Source organism: Trachymyrmex septentrionalis, unplaced genomic scaffold (genome assembly GCF_001594115.1).
Source record: "Trachymyrmex septentrionalis isolate Tsep2-gDNA-1 unplaced genomic scaffold, Tsep1.0 scaffold107, whole genome shotgun sequence".
NCBI classification, from domain to species: domain Eukaryota; kingdom Metazoa; phylum Arthropoda; class Insecta; order Hymenoptera; family Formicidae; genus Trachymyrmex; species Trachymyrmex septentrionalis.
This window is the reverse complement of record NW_017304196.1, coordinates 1,567,510-1,584,234: the sequence shown is the minus strand read 5'-3', so window position 1 is coordinate 1,584,234 and position 16,725 is coordinate 1,567,510. Positions and strand designations below refer to the sequence as shown.

General features: G+C 34.8%; 1 protein-coding gene across 1 annotated transcript in view; it reads left to right on the top strand.

The window, feature by feature from the left end:
• The first annotated feature begins 532 nt into the window (after positions 1–532).
• The window catches only part of LOC108746515 (UDP-glucose:glycoprotein glucosyltransferase-like), a 26,070-nt gene continuing 9,877 nt past the window's right edge, over positions 533–16,725 (top strand). Inside the window, 24 exon segments of the mRNA XM_018483341.1 lie at positions 533–745; positions 1,075–1,291; positions 1,382–1,620; positions 1,723–1,914; positions 1,988–2,160; positions 2,252–2,447; positions 2,513–2,726; positions 2,818–3,038; positions 3,116–3,337; positions 3,407–3,765; positions 3,839–4,079; positions 4,159–4,350; positions 4,422–4,680; positions 4,767–4,875; positions 4,980–5,165; positions 5,246–5,452; positions 5,545–5,937; positions 6,495–6,672; positions 6,766–6,948; positions 7,034–7,309; positions 7,426–7,542; positions 7,650–7,791; positions 9,241–9,303; positions 9,306–9,387. Of these exon segments, the coding sequence (XP_018338843.1) occupies positions 1,075–1,291; positions 1,382–1,620; positions 1,723–1,914; positions 1,988–2,160; positions 2,252–2,447; positions 2,513–2,726; positions 2,818–3,038; positions 3,116–3,337; positions 3,407–3,765; positions 3,839–4,079; positions 4,159–4,350; positions 4,422–4,680; positions 4,767–4,875; positions 4,980–5,165; positions 5,246–5,452; positions 5,545–5,937; positions 6,495–6,672; positions 6,766–6,948; positions 7,034–7,309; positions 7,426–7,542; positions 7,650–7,791; positions 9,241–9,303; positions 9,306–9,387 (4,661 nt within the window). The 5' untranslated portion in view covers positions 533–745.

The following is a 16,725-nucleotide window of genomic DNA, read 5'->3' as shown; positions in this document are numbered from 1 at the left end:
TTTTTCCCGGGATGCTTTTTAATTTTATAAGTATCTAAGAAAGATTCTGAAAATATACGTGATAAGAAGAAATTAATAAAATTTTGTGACTATTATGCATAAACAATAATTATAGAAATAAATATATAGAAACATTATTTTTTACTGAAATGCTTTGAAAATGATTCTCTTCTTATGTGAAAAATTACAATTGGGAACTACATATCTACTGGCGATAAAATCACGAGGTCGGGTTTTTTAAACATACAATGTATTCAACATCAGTAAAGTATAATTATATTATATTGTTATTATATAATCTTGATTTGAAGAATTGTATAAAATTTAAGTAGTTTGTATATTTTTATATTTATAAAATGTTTAATTTTGTTTACAAATTTACAAATTATAATTTATATTACATTTTTTTTAAAAAAGCAATTTACCACGCGATTTATAATATTGCGATTTAGCCGGATTCGCATCACGCCAATATGTAACAACGTAGTTCTCGAATCGAAAATAAATGTACTGGCGCTAGTGTATGGGCGATTTTGACGGTTCTACGTAAAATGTCGGGATAGCCGATCTTAGGTTTCTCTCTGTCCTAATGATTCTAAACTTGCCGGATGATAATTGTTCTTAAGTTCGATTACTCCGATCATTATTCCAAGATATTGTGTATGTGGCACGTGCACTGGATGGATCGGGAATAGATCATCAATGCATTCTTCGTAGCTAAAATAACTTTAGTCATTTTTCGAAGGTATATACGATATTCGTACAGTGTCAACGTTCTTTGTCCTAAGTCTAAAGGTTGTCGACGAGAACGCTTATCAATGAAATATTAGATACACGTATAGATTTCATCGGGCATCTTTAGACATCTTATCATCCTGTGTGTATCATTCGTGACAGATGTGTGTATTGAAGTAGGATTCATAGTGAGTTTAGTGAGGATTTGCAAAATTTTATTGATGAAACACTCGATTTTCTTTCTAAAAAACTGCGTCTTTCTGCTAGAATTTTATTATACAAGGGAGATTTATAATAACGATTTGTTAGCGATCTTGATTTCTTTCTTGTTTATTGCAGATGAGGGGACTCATATTTTTTTACATATTCTCATTATGCTCCAGTCAACTTGGAGCAGACAAGAAGATCAACAAATATGTAACAACTTTAATAAATGCTAAATGGAAAGAAACACCTCTTGTTCTCGAGGCAGCTGAATATCTTAGCGATGAGAATCCAAATTACTTTTGGAAATTTATTGAATCTTATTCCAAAATAATTAAACATTCTACACTACGTAATTATGTCATTATTTGATTATGTTATTTTTCAATGGAATTGGAAGTGCAAGCCAGTCATACTCAATTTCTCTAATTATTTCAAACAGATACACAGCAGGATAATTATGACATCATTTTGGAATTGGCCCAAAAGTATCTGTCTCCATCTGAGATAGCAGTTTTTAAGTTAGGAATGTCTTTACGTATTTATTCTGCACGTGTGGAAATGTTCTTTCAAATGGCTGTGAATAAAAATGTTTCTTCATACGGATTCTGCGACAATTTTGTTAACATTGGTGAAACATTCACTTGTTCTCTAGAAGATATAGATAGGTTGCTTGAGCAGGTTGGCAGTTTATATATATACATGGTCATATAGATACATAATTCATCCGTTAAAATAATTCATATGTTAATATAACTCATAATCATGTTATTTATTTTTCAGGATACATGGGAAACTGTAGATACTTATGATGTAGATCATAAATATTTAAGTACTCCAGAATCAGATAAAATAATAATATTGTATGGTCAAATTGGGACATCTACGTTTATTGATTTTCATGAAAAGCTAAAAAATATAGCAGAAACAAAAGGGATCAATTACATTCTTCGTCATTTTATTGAGGATTATAATGTAATGGAAATACATTTTAGATATCGTATATACTATACAGAATTTTGTTTCTTATATCCGAAACGATTTACAGGAGAGGGAGGATACAAAATTGCGTTTATCAGGCTATGGTGTAGAGTTGCAAATGAAATCTACAGAGTACAAAGCAACTGATGATTCTGATATTAAAGACAACACAGGAAAAAGTTCCGAAATGGCAAATGATGGCATGGAAGAAATTGAGGGGATCAACTTTATGATTTTAAAGTAAGGTGGTTAGTAAAAACGTAAAGTATTTAGTTTATATATTTCTATATGTTACTTTGCATCAGTATGGTATAATATATTATCTTTTCAGGAAATTATATCCAGATCATCAAGCTGAATTGGATAAAATACAGACATATTTACTGGAAACTAGTCATGAAATCGGTGCTTTTAAAGTATGGCAGTTTCAAGAACTAAGTCATCAGGCAGCTGAAAGAATAATGAAGTCTCCTTCTGCAGAAGCACTAAACATCTTGACTGATATATCGCAAAATTTTCCCATGCAAGTATGTATCGAAACGAATTACGTATCTATATGACTACGTATATATGTAATAATTAATTTTTATAGGCAAAATCACTAATCAGAACTAAAGTAAATATCGATATGAAGAAGGAAATGAAATTAAATCAAGAAATATTTATGGCAAGTCTAAATATACAACCAACTGACACAGCGCTTTTCATCAATGGCTTATATTTTGACCTGGAAGCTATTGATATTCTAACCCTTTTAGAATCTTTAAGGAATGAATTACGAGTAATGGAAGCTCTTCATAAAATTGGTACAATTTGCAAATAGTTATTTATATATATGTAAATATTAAAAAATATATTAAACTGTACTAAAGAATATATTTTTATGAATTATTTTAGGTTTCAGTAATAAAAAAATGAGTAAATTATTAGCTTTGGATTTATCTGGAGGTACAGATAATCAAAATTTTGCAATGGACATAAGAGATTCCGCAATTAATTGGATCAATGATATTGAAAATGATCCACGTTATAGTAATTGGTCACCATCACTAACCGAGTTATTACGTCCAACGTTTCCTGGCATGCTTAGAAATATTAGAAGAAATTTATATAATCTAGTTAGTATTATTAAATTAGTAACATAATAATAATTCGTTATTTTATGTTGAATAATTAATACATAATTTTTCTTAAGGTATTAATTATTGATCCTCTAAGTGACGACTCCATGCCACTCATTGCTCTGGCACAATCTCTCTATGCGCATTCTGCACCATTGAGGGTAGGATTTGTCTTTGTGACAAATTATAATACATCGGTAACAGGTTTAATGGATGCCAGTGTCGCAGTTAACAATGCATATCACTATTTTGCAGACACTAGAAGTCCAAAAGAGGCTTTACATTTCTTGTCAGAGGTAAAGCTTTATATTTAACATTTTAATGTGTTATTATTTAAGAACTAATAATATTTATTTTTGCTTCAGTTAGGAAATTACATCGGGCATTCTGGTGTCGACGTGGATGATGTAAAAAAAGTTATTAGATCCAGAGACTCATCCGCTAGTATACCTTACATCCTTGGTGAGGAGTCAGAATATGATGTAGGACGGCATCTAGCCAGCGACTTTATAAAACGATGTGGTTTCAAGAAGTTCCCACAAGCTTTATTAAACGGTATACCTTTGACGCCTAGTCAGATCAATTCTGAATCGTATGAGGAAGCAGTGTTATCTACTATTATGTTGCAAACTCCTATGTTGCAAAAAGCAGTGTATCGAGGTGAAGTAACAGAAGGAGACGACATTGTTGATTTTCTTATGAATCAACCAAATGTTATGCCACGGTATGTAACACTTGTAGTTAAATCTTTTAATCAACATAGTAAATTATTTAGATTTGATTATTTCACTTTCTAGATTGAACGAACGTATCTTAAAAGTGGATAAAAATGCATGGTTAAATTTAATCGGTACAATTCCTGAAGATGACGATTATACTAAATGGGCTTCTCAAAATCTATCAACTTATTTAATGAAGAAAATGCACTACTTGTTCGTACCGCGTCGCAATATGCGTCATTTATATTCCTTTTGGGTTGTAGCTGATTTGAAATCATTATCTGGCAGACAATTACTACGAGAGGCTCTTGAATATATAGTATGTAATTTAGTATGTAATACGTATATCGTGTAATATATATAAAACAGAATATATAAAATTAATATATTTTTATTAGGAATCAAATGCTGATGCGCGAATTAGTATTATTATTAATGCGAAAGATGACACGAATCTAAAGTCTGATATTAACAAAATTGTGCTTGCTGCAATAAGTGCATTATCACCGGAAAAGGCTATACTTTACATGCGTAAAATCCTCAAAGAAGACACCGTAGCTGTTATTGCTAATGATAACTTTGAGATTGAGGTAAGATATACGTCTATTTATAAGTGATATATATATATAAAATCACTTTATTAATAATTTGATTACTGCAGGATGAATCTGTGGCAGCAATCTTAGAGAATCAAAATTCGATATTGTCATTGCATCAACATTACGTTAAAACCGTTTTAAACATGGAGCTGGGAACAAGAGCAGTTTTGTGCAATGGCCGTGTTATTGGACCTTTGGATGATAATGAAGAATTTACAAATGACGACTTCTCTTTATTAGAAAGATTCAGCCAAAGCACCTATGGCGAGAAATTATTTATGAAATTGATAAAGGATCAAATCTTCAATGAAGATGAATATGGTATTTTATGATTTATTACTTAAAAAACGTAGTTGTTTTAAATGTATACGGTAAAAATAATTAAATGCTGTAATATTTTTTTGTAGAAGAAAATAATATTACGGATGATACGATTATGAAGATCACTTCGCTCTTAGTGCCACGTCCACAAACTCGAAGTCGTTATGATGTTCCTTTCCATGGAGATGATCACAGGTAAAATATAACTTTTATATATATATAAATAAGAGTTTGATTACTGAATACATATTATATACAAGAATTCATATTTATATACATATGTTTGTTTTATTTTGTAGCGTTATAAAAATTCCAGCAGTTAATCCCGATGAAGTTGCCTTCAACTTTATTGCCATTGTAGATCCAGTTTCACGTGGTGCTCAAAAATTGGGCCCGATATTGAAAACATTACAACAAGCTTTAAATTGCAATATAAAAGTATTTTTGAATTGCGTAGATAAGAATAGCGATATGCCATTGAAAAGGTAAAGTAATGCTTGAATTTCTTCATAATTCTTTTCTTATTTGTTATAAACTGTAAATATATTTTTCACTCTTATTACAGTTTTTATCGATTTGTACTTGAACCCGAGTTGCAATTTACAACAGAAGGAGATATTAGTGGTCCTATTGCAAAATTTACAAAACTTCCAACTTCATCTTTATTAACGCAATACATTCATGCACCTGAGAACTGGCTTGTTGAAGTAGTTCGCAGTGTTTATGATTTAGATAACATTAAACTTGATAATGTCGCAATGGGCGTACACAGGTAAAAATATTAGAATATATCTTATTATAAATTTGAATCAAATAATTTTTATCTTAGTTTTATTAAAACTTTTATTTTTTGTATTGCTTCAGTGAATTCGAATTAGAATACTTGCTGCTCGAAGGTCACTGTTTTGAAGCAGTAATGGGAAATCCACCAAGAGGCCTTCAATTTACATTAGGCACTGAGAAACAATCTGTGATGGTTGATACTATAGTAATGGCCAATCTAGGATACTTCCAACTCAAGGCAAATCCTGGCGAATGGGTGTTGCGACTTCGGCAAGGACGGTCCGCAGAAATATACGATTTTACTACTATTGATGGACAGAACGTTATTCAAAACGGCAATGATGTGAAAGTCCTGATAAATTCTCTGAGGAGTCACGTGTTGAAAGTGAAGGTTTCCAAAAAGCCAGACAAAGCGGGAATAGATCTTTTATCGGACAACGAGAAGGATTCTGGATTATGGAACTCCATTTCTAGGTACATTCGATTGATTGAATTATTCGTATTTTATGTTTCACGAATTCTTAATACTGGGTGTTAGTATTTAACATCAGTAGCATGGTATTCCGTTACCTTTGAACTTAACTTTTATTTGTTCTCTCTTTTTTAGCATTGCCAAATTTTGGTAAGCTTTTCATTATTATGTAGTTAATAATTACACATTCATAATTTTCTATAATTAAGTACACACATACGCATATCCCATAAATCAGAGATAGATACATACATATATATATATATATATGTATATATACTATAATGGAGAACATATTTGTGGCTTTAAATTCTAACATCCAGTTAATTTGTAATCTTGATGTACTTTGAACTATTAGTTTATTCACATTGATTATTATAATTCCAAGTCACCAATATGTATTCTTATCTTCAATTTATCGTCTTATTAACTGACTTGACATATCACTGCTTTACTAATACAGCTTGTATTAATTGATATACTTTTGCTGATATAAAATAGCTGACAATTTACAATTGCAATAAGTCTTATGTATGTTCTCATTTTATTTCCAAATTAGGACGTTTACAGCGACAGACGAAAATGAAGATAAAGATGAGAAATTAAATATCTTCTCTCTTGCCTCTGGGCATTTATATGAAAGATTTTTGAAGATCATGATGCTAAGTGTTATTAAACACACTAAAACACCAGTCAAATTCTGGTTCTTAAAAAATTATCTTTCACCAACACTGAAGGTAAATGTCTATATAGAAAATAGTAACGAATTTTTTTTCTTTATTCTTTTTTCAATTGCGAAAACAAGTAACAAAGTCTTTCTTATGATATAGGATTTTTTGCCTCATATGGCTAAGGAATATGGCTTTGAGTATGAACTTGTTCAATACAAGTGGCCTCGTTGGCTTCATCAACAAACTGAAAAACAGAGAACTATTTGGGGATATAAAATTTTGTTCCTCGACGTGCTGTTCCCGCTGAACGTTAAGAAAATAATATTTGTCGATGCCGATCAGGTAGGCAAATTTAAAATGTTAGCGATATAACTATTCTTAGTTATTTTACTTGTTTTTTTTTAATTATTTATTTTTTTTTGTACAGGTAGTAAGAGCGGATTTGAAGGAATTAGCAACCTTTGACCTCGGCGGCGCACCTTATGCGTATACGCCGTTCTGCGATAGCAGAATCGAAATGGATGGTTTCAGATTTTGGAAGCAAGGATATTGGAGAAATCACTTGCAGGGTCGTGCTTACCACATTAGCGCGCTATATGTGGTCGATCTCAAACGATTCCGTCGTATTGCCGCCGGAGATAGACTGCGAGGCCAGTATCAGGCATTGAGTCAAGATCCAAATAGCTTATCAAACCTTGATCAAGTATGTAAAACGAGTAATTTTAATATTTACAATATATAAAGAAGATTATATATTATTATTTATTATAATCGTCACATCGTCGTTTCTTTACGTTTTTGTAAAATAATCGGTTTTAGGATCTCCCTAACAATATGATCCATCAAGTGGCCATCAAGACACTACCGCAAGAATGGTTATGGTGCGAAACTTGGTGCGACGATGCATCCAAGAAATATGCCAAAACTATAGATTTAGTATGTATTCTCATTTACATCGCAAAAATAAATATATTGTAATATTTCTAACGTTTTAGATTTATTAAGTAATTGTCTTTTTCTTTCTCGTTTCTTGTGTTATATAGTGTAATAACCCGATGACTAAGGAAGCGAAATTACAAGCAGCCATGCGTATCTTACCGGAATGGGTGGGTTACGACGAAGAAATTAAAGTTCTGCAACAAAAGATAGAGAATGCAAACAGACAGACATGGAGAGACAGCGGTATATTTCCCGCGATATATTTTTTAAATGCATACATATATTTCTTTTTACGAGACATTTATTTCTTTTCTTTGTTTCAGAAACTGTTGATCATGTCTCAAACACACACCACAATGAATTGTAAATTATATATGATGATCTGAAGGATATATTGAATTCCAAGATTGTTAAACAAATTTTATAAAATTCTGTATAAAGAAATCTTCGTTTGTCCTAAATTAACAAACGTCAATACGTAAAAATTTATATATTTTACTTTTGTAATTAACGTTTGGCACTTTATGTGTAAATATTTGCTACTGATCGTGTAAACTCTAAAAAATAAGGATGTATTGGAAGCTGAAGGTCTCTATTACTTATTAGATCCATACTTCGTATAATATCTTAAATTATAATCTTCAAAGTAATCTCATCTTTTCATATTGCAAACGCGCAAGATTACTACTTCTTTAGATCAAGTCGAAGCAAGAAGCCAGTAAAGTCCATAATTGCTGATATTACAGTATTCTGGTTACTCATGAGCATACAATTCTGTTCATGTTATCGAGCCAATGTTGTGATTGATTATTGTCTACTATGATAGTTATAAGAAATAAACTTGTAACATTTGTAAAATATCTTTGATATTTCCTCCTGTATGCTATAAGAAAGACTACAAAGAAAGAAAGAAGACAAGAAAAAAAGAATCAAAACTTATCAACATTCGGCTTTTAAATAAAATTTGTCTATACATAATCTTATGTACCGATAAATTTATTCGTGGTTACTGAAAATCCGATTTTATTTTTAATGAGTTTTTGCGATATATTTTTCAGCACGGATCATTGCATGTTAATGACGATTGTGTCTTTCGTGGGAATTTATTTTGAACGCCGCGGCCGCGAAGCTAATCAGAGCGAGGCGAGCGAAGAAATTTGACACATTTCTGTAACCCAAACATTCCATAATCCAACAATTCTTCGATCATATCGAAATGGGAATGATAGATCAACGATCGGAGCAGGCTTAAAACTATTGCGTCCTATCATTGATCATTTTTCAATTGAGGATCGAGTGTAATGTGCGAGGTCGCACGAAATGGACTAATTTCTCGTGATAAGGCGCATTTATCATCGTTTTATTTTATTTCGCTTATTTTGTTATTTCGCTGGAATTGTGGATCAATGAATGCGTGAAATCTCAACAACTCGACATCAGTACATCTGTACATCTAATCAGAAGCGGCTCCTATTGATGGCTCTCGCGGAGACAAAGATATCAAATTGATTGATCTAGGTCGTCATGCGTGCGTCCCCTTTGTTCATAATATTTATGTAAATACATCAAGAGAGAGAGAGAGCCAGACCGCCACGCACTAATGACATCTCCCGACGCATAGTAACCCCGCGCTGCCGCAGATTTGCCTTGTCTTGCCTTGCCTTGGCTGCGCGATCGGCTTGGCGGACGGCTTCTGTCAATTGTTCGATGCTCGCGCACCCGCGTCGTTCGCACTCCTCCTCGACGATCTGCCTGGAAAATTCACGACATGGATAACAGCGAAGATAAATCCGCCGACGTAGGAATTCTCGCTGTAGTCGAACAAAACAACATAGCCAGCGAGTAAGTTTTGTTTTGACAATATATATTTTAATGTTCGGGTATAATTTCATTCTACTTGAACTTCTTGTTTGTTAGCAGAATTAATTCAATTTGCAATTAATTGAGTCGGTCGAGCGTTTGATAATTTTGCAAAAAAAAAAAAAAAAAACGTTTTCTTAAAATGATACCTTGTGAACAGCAAAATTGTTTCGATAATCTGATAATATGCAGTTTAAATAATTGAAACAATTTAAAACAACACTAAAATGAGGAAAATAATTATAAAATTGGTAAAAAGAGTGCCTCTTAAATTAATTGAGTTGAAAAATTAAAAATTTATTTTTCTACATTTATTACTAAAATTTTATTATAGTGCATAGTACAAGTATTTATGTGTATATATATTTTTGTTTTCTGAAATTTTTACATTAAATTGCATTACTTATCTACAAGAAATCCATTATTACGATAGCAAGTTATCGAGTATCGACCAAACTCACCAAACATACGCGTTATCAAACAGTCACATCTTGAAAAGAAATGCAAAGTAATTTTCGTATCGACTGTTATTGTTAGAAAATTTATAAATTGATGGCAATTGTAACACTAATGTAATTTATCGAAAAATCTGACATAACGCGTTAAATTATGTCCGCACCAGGGACATGCCAATCATTAAAAATCCTGCTACCTTTGTGCTTTTTTATTGTCGGTGTCGTTCGTAAACGTAGTTTTTGATAGACAGTCGGAGGTCATCCATTAATAGATATTATTTCTTTCTGACTGTGACAACATTCTGTGTGACGATCTTTTTTCTTGCGATCACGTTTCTGCGTAAAAACGTAAAAAGGCAACCCTAAGTATCCAATTGTTTTACACGAAACCCTACCCCTCGTCTTGCGATATCCTACCGAAAGAGTTACAAAACATCATTGCACCAGATAGCAGCCAGTAGTTCTGGTCGAACACTACCGTGAAAATGGACTTCAGTTGCACCATTGACGAGTAAATAACAAGTTTAAAATTTTGTCTAGCTTCATGCTTTCAGTATTGTTATTTCAATTTATTAAAATTGCTAAGTTCGATTTCGACAAACGGATTCAATTTTAATTTACTCCAATCAGGCAATCGCATGATCCACGATCTCAAAACATTACCGGGATCTTGGATAGCGCGGCGATAGACGTGCAATTTAGAATAGAAAACGAGCTTCCGCATAATATTGTGTTGATTTACGAGTTTTTATCATGTGAGCGTAGCTTTCGATAAGACCCAGTTAGAGATAAATTAACAAGTATTCTCATCTTATCGCTTTACGCGCATTTATTTTTCCGAGCATCTCATAACACACGTGTGTTTGCATTGCGCATTAATCAATGATGCACAATGCAAACCATGGCATCCATGCACACGACTATCTAGCATTTAAAAAGAAGTATACGTAATAGGCAGCATATCTTTATTATATTTCATCGCACGTCAAGAATGACTGTCTATATTTTTATACTGCATCTATATTTTTATGCTGCGCTTTATCTATACTTTATCTATACTTTTATGAGTGCACCGATTTTCATCGTACAACTATAAAAGTTAGAACGTATGAACATTTTTTTACGCTAAATTTGACGTTAAATTTGTTTCAATTTAATTAAGAGAAAAGAGGAGAATACCTGGGTAAATATTGTACTGTTCTCCTTCAGCTTATTTATCTTCTTTTAAACACATTCTCTTTGGTAACTGCTTTATTAATCATTTAATATTTCAATTACACCAATACATGACACAACAGAAAAGATATTTACTTTCAAGAGCGTGCTTGAAACATTCATCATACGAATTTGTATTATAATATCATATATTTTGTGTTGTCTTCTTCGAAAGTATCAAAATTGCTAAGTTTGATTTTGTAAGCTACCATTTCCACGTCTGCCTCATTGAAATCTTTATCTTATCTAACACCGGGTCTAAAATAAGTCGGTAGTCCTAAGTCTTATCGGTGAATCGGTGAAATTGGCTAATAGCCAAACTTATACGACTAAGGCTTGGTTTTTCATTATCTAGTTAACTTGTCATTAAGTTTAACCTGATGTTTCACCCAATGGATTACATTCATGACATCATTATAAATGAAGCCTCCCATTTTGAATAAAACATTAGGTTAAAGGTGCGTTCCATTTGGCGCTCACAATGCTCACGAGCATTATCTGTCTTTGTAATAATTGATAAACAATAAGGATAAAATCATTCTATAAGCGTTTTAAGCATCAAGCGGAAGACATCCTACGGGTCACAAAAAAATCTAAGCAGTAAAACGTAAGAGCGAATTGACTAATTAAAGTTGGACCAATTAACATAGACCATGCAATGTAATCAGCAAATCCAATATGTTGATTTCCTTACGTCTTACAACTTCAGATTTTGGGTGTTACAGTCTTAATTAACGATAAAATTAGAAATACGATTGACGATAATGATTTTCCTAAGATTAGCCAAATTCAACTTTCTTCCTTTCCATTGGTCGCCAAACGACTCGCTGTACAATTAACGACTTATTGTGAATGTGAAAAATTATATATAGTCATCTACTTAAATTAAGACTTAGGACTTTCAACTACCGACTGGTTGTAGATCCGGCGTTAAGATTTATTCTTTCACAGATTCATTATGATAACTTCGAAAGCCACGATCGCCAACAAAAGCTGTTGCGATAAAATCTCTACATTTTTTTCCAAGAGCAAATCAATTTTCGCTCGATCTTTGTTAAGGGGATCTTTGTTAAAATTTAACGCAGTCGTGAGCACGACGTGATCGCAGGAAGAGCCTCTCGATTATGAAATCCGCTTCCTCGCGCGATCGACAAATCGCCTCTTTGAATCGCCGCGTGCTTCTGCATCACATGTATCAGCAATACCTCTCTGGAAAGTTACGTGAACGTGCCCGCGTTTTATTTCACCTTCACCACTCGCTCAGTCTCAATTCGCGCTCCATGGCGTGATTCGTGATGAAATCGAAGATTTTCCTCGTCTCATCCAGTGGGATCTCTCTCTCGCTATTAGCAATTCGTATTAGTGGAGTTTCAAGAAACACGTCGCCGATCTAAGAAATTTTTTTCTTTTCCTTTTTTTTCTTTTTTGTAAAAAAAATCGTGGAAAATCAACATTTCGCGTCAAGATCATGTTCATCCCGTGTTGGACTTTTGAAAGAACTGTTGGTCTCGTTCGAGACTTCGAGACTATCGATTGATAAGACGTGTATTGCAACCAGCGTGATTATGGCGAAGACATCAATGCGAAAGGAATAAAACGACCATGCTCGCCAATAAATCGCACGAATTATTCACACGACTAATCCACTGCGGATGCGATAAACCGGATCCGACTTGTGAAAGCACCTGTCGACACGAAAAAGAACATGCGGAGTGATCGTCGAACTCTAAGATTCAAGATATATCGGTGATACTTATAGATACAACAAGCGGGGGGGGGGGAGGGGGGAGTGTTCCGAAGTTTTAAAAACTGAGCAACGCGCGATAAGAAGAGTTTTATCTAAAAAAAAGCGGCTAAATCAATTAATGAGAATTTCTTAAATCGGAGCTACTTTTTCCCCCAAACGATTTTCTGCCAGAGACGAGTTCAAAGACTTGAAGTTATGGGCTACTAAAAAAAATAGTGTTCTTTACGAAGTCGAGTGTGGGACGAATGCTCGACTCGGGAGGGACGTATCTTCTCCAAACGGAGATAGAAGAAAGAGACGGTGAGAGAAGATAGAGCAGGGAGTGAGAGAGCGAGGTATCAGTGTAAGTGGGGATTTCTGATAAAGACAGACTATCTGCGAAGAAAGGCCGGAGAGACTGGGAAGGAAGGATGTAAAAAAAAAAAAGGAAAGAAAAGGAGAAAGAGAGATGGAAAGAGAGTGCTCGTGTATAAGAATAGGATAGACCGATCGTTAATGTTAGATCTTTTATCTGTCAGACGAGCGGACCCAGACTGACCGCGGGTCTTCTTCCACCGAAAGAGCGGCAAGCCGCGGCCTCCGTGCCTTCGTTCTCCGTTCGACGAGTGACGGCTGCAGTCGATTCGCGTCTCTCTGATCGTCCGGAGGACAACAATCCACACGACTTCGCTGATTACAACACGTACCAATCACCGTGCCTCCTTCCTCGACCTCGCCGCCTCCATCCAAGGCGGCTTCTCCGCCTCGGACGAATCGCGATTTTGCCTTCCTCTTTTTTCCTGGCATTTCGAGTCTACGACACGACTCGACGAAGGATCGCTGAACGGATCCCGTTCAAAGAGGACCAACACGGCGACGTCGCGCTATCGGCGGCCGACCGACTGCGGGCTGGCTGGATGAGCTGGATCCACGAACGCTCCACCTCGGGATCGATCATGGATGACGAGAAAATCAAGCTGTGAGTTTTTTCTCCAGTCGCGATCTTTGGTCCTCGCCGTGCGCGAGTCAGGTGAGATATGGCGAAGGAGAGATCGCACCGGGACCAGCGAGTGGAAAATTTCGCGGCATCGCAGAAACTTTGGGAGAAGGGGCTGTTGTCAATCTTTCAGATTACGCTCCGTGTACTACGGGTTTCGGTTTGCTCTGCGGCTTTGATGGATGCAACTGTGGCATTTCGACTAATTGTTCTCCGTAATTTGTGACGAGGTTGATTTCTTAAGAGAGAGATGACGGTGCTGCGTGAAAGTATGACAAATGGTGTCCGTTGGAATCAGAAAAATTGGAGTGTGTCGTTTCTTGAGAGAGTATCTTTTGGAAAATTGTTAATCTTCATTAATGAATGTTCGCACATGAATACTGAAGGTGCCGAGCTTCTTCTCTTTTCGGAATATATTGCTCGATATCGAATTATATATTGGCAGGCAGAAAATATGGGATTATCGTTGGCTAGCGAAATCGATTGGAAAATTAACCCTTTGGAGGGAGAAATTACATGCATGCATATCGTCAATCATCATCCGATAACATATTCACGATGTGATCATTGAAATCTTTCGATAACACATTCATAATACCTTACAAAATATTTTGGACAATTTTTTCCCATTTATATTTGAGGCGTAAGTCTCTTTTGGAAAAATGTCAAGACTTTAAGAGTTTCTAAATACTCAAGTCTGCTTTTTTTTTTATTTATAAAAAAACTATTGTATACTCCTGTACTTAAAAAAATGAAATAGATATACGTTTGATATTTGGCAAAAGCGAGAAAAAAATTGTAGTATATAGTCCAGTTGCAGCAATAAAAAAACACACACATATTGATCTCTCACAAATTAGAACTTCTCATTCATAAAAGTTCTCATTCATGAAAAAACTACATTTTATATAACATCGCGGTGCAGCCTTGAAAGAATCTAATATAAATACATTGCGGAATGTTATTAAAAAATTCTTTATAAAAAACTTATTTATTGATTATAATCGACTGTCTTTTGACATTCACTCACACGTTCGTCGCATTGTCGGCGAGAAAGCTTTCCTCTTTCGATTTCTCTTTCTTCGGGCAATGTCTCCGTGTGTTGACAAGTCGCAGAGCTCGCTCACTGAATTGCCGAAATTATGCGGCAATTTTACCGTACGCGACATGCATTGTAGCTCTGCGAACACAAGGCCGCGATTCCCCTTCACTTTGCCACGCGACAGGATCTCAATATAATGGTCGCACGCGAGGACGTACAACAAGTTTCACGAGCATTAACAAAAACCTAGACGTTTCTTCCCATTAAACTGTCGTGCATAATTGCAGTTCTCGCATGTAAAAATAACAAATCGGGTTTTTCCACGAAGTTATCGACTCGACGAGTCTCCGCGGTACGAGACGTACATTTCTATTTTTCCCAACACATGATTCTTTTTTTATACGTTAATTACGGTCTTTACAACTCGTTTTCGTCAAGATCTATTCTACGAAACTAGAATCTCGGAATAAACAAGATCCTTGGCGAGAAAAATCATTTCGTTCTGCCAACAACTTTCATTCAATCGTTTTGTTGCTCCGTTTTCTGGGTGTTCCCCGCCCGGGTATTTACGATAAATCATTGAACTCGGATAAAATTGCGTCAACATCATTTACGTAAATCATAACTCCGAGGAACTACTCGTGCGAAAACGATAAGGGGAGCGCAACTCTCACACGATTCCCTTCGGTTTTGTTCATCACGGAATATTTTCAGCAAACGCCGAAATAACGGGACCAGCTTTGACCTGAAAATATCTCGGTGTCCGTGGACCTTCAAAATGTAGCCTTGAAATACTTTGCGTCACCGATGTCTCTTTTTTGTTCTCTCGCATTAGTAATGCACGTAAAACGTGAATGAATTCATTGTTATACATTTGTATATATATATATATAAATCCATTAAATGATGTAAAATAAATTAGAGCTTTACACTCTCCAGCGATTGATTAATGATACATTTGCATTCGTAAATCCATTAAATAATTTAGGATCAATCAAAGTACACCACACACTCCAGTGATTAATCAACGATACGTTTGACATTTATATCCGATTCAAATAGTAAAATAATGATTTTGTATTACCTTATATTAGGATGCTTTGATAACACGACTTGTGTCACCAAATATCAAGAAAGATAGAATGTCAGTGTCAACTTATATCACTAAATAGAATAAATAAAGAAATACACTCCATAGAATCTATACCTTCTTCAGTTTCATATTAAAAGACGTTGTATAGTCTTTATACATGGAAAAGTACTTTTAAGTGTGAAATATGAAAATTATTGGCTTAACCGACTTGCATGAAATATCCCATTATACATAATACAAAACAATTAAACGTGTCTACAGAAGACCTACTGGATTATCTTCTTTAAAGACCAACGATTAGATCGGGCGTCATTAGAGAAAAGAGCGACCATCAACGATCGTTTAAAGCACGATCGTTTGACGATCGTTTGCGGTTGACTTCTTGGGTTTCTCTCTCGTCAGCGCATCGTACCTGTAAAACCGCGTATACCGCAAGTTTTTTTTTTTTCTCCCCTTTTTTTACCCCATTATCGACCCGTCACGCTTTCCAAGAGTAGAGAACAGCAAATCGAGTTATGATTGTTTAATCGAAACTGTGCGTTATACATAATTTTCGTGTGTTGCATAGATAAGATAAAGGACTCTGATGGCTTCCTAAACTATTTTTACTGTCGACATTGTCAAATTATGTTCGACATGCTTGTTATCTCGCGTTAAGTCACGAGTAACAAGTAGTGGCATTTGCGAAGTGCATAATTTTATAGCCCGTGTAACGATTACGCTTTGATCGCGGAGGAAGGGTGCACTCGCGTGTGTGTTTGTCATGCGATCCTGAAACGATCATAGGTCTCT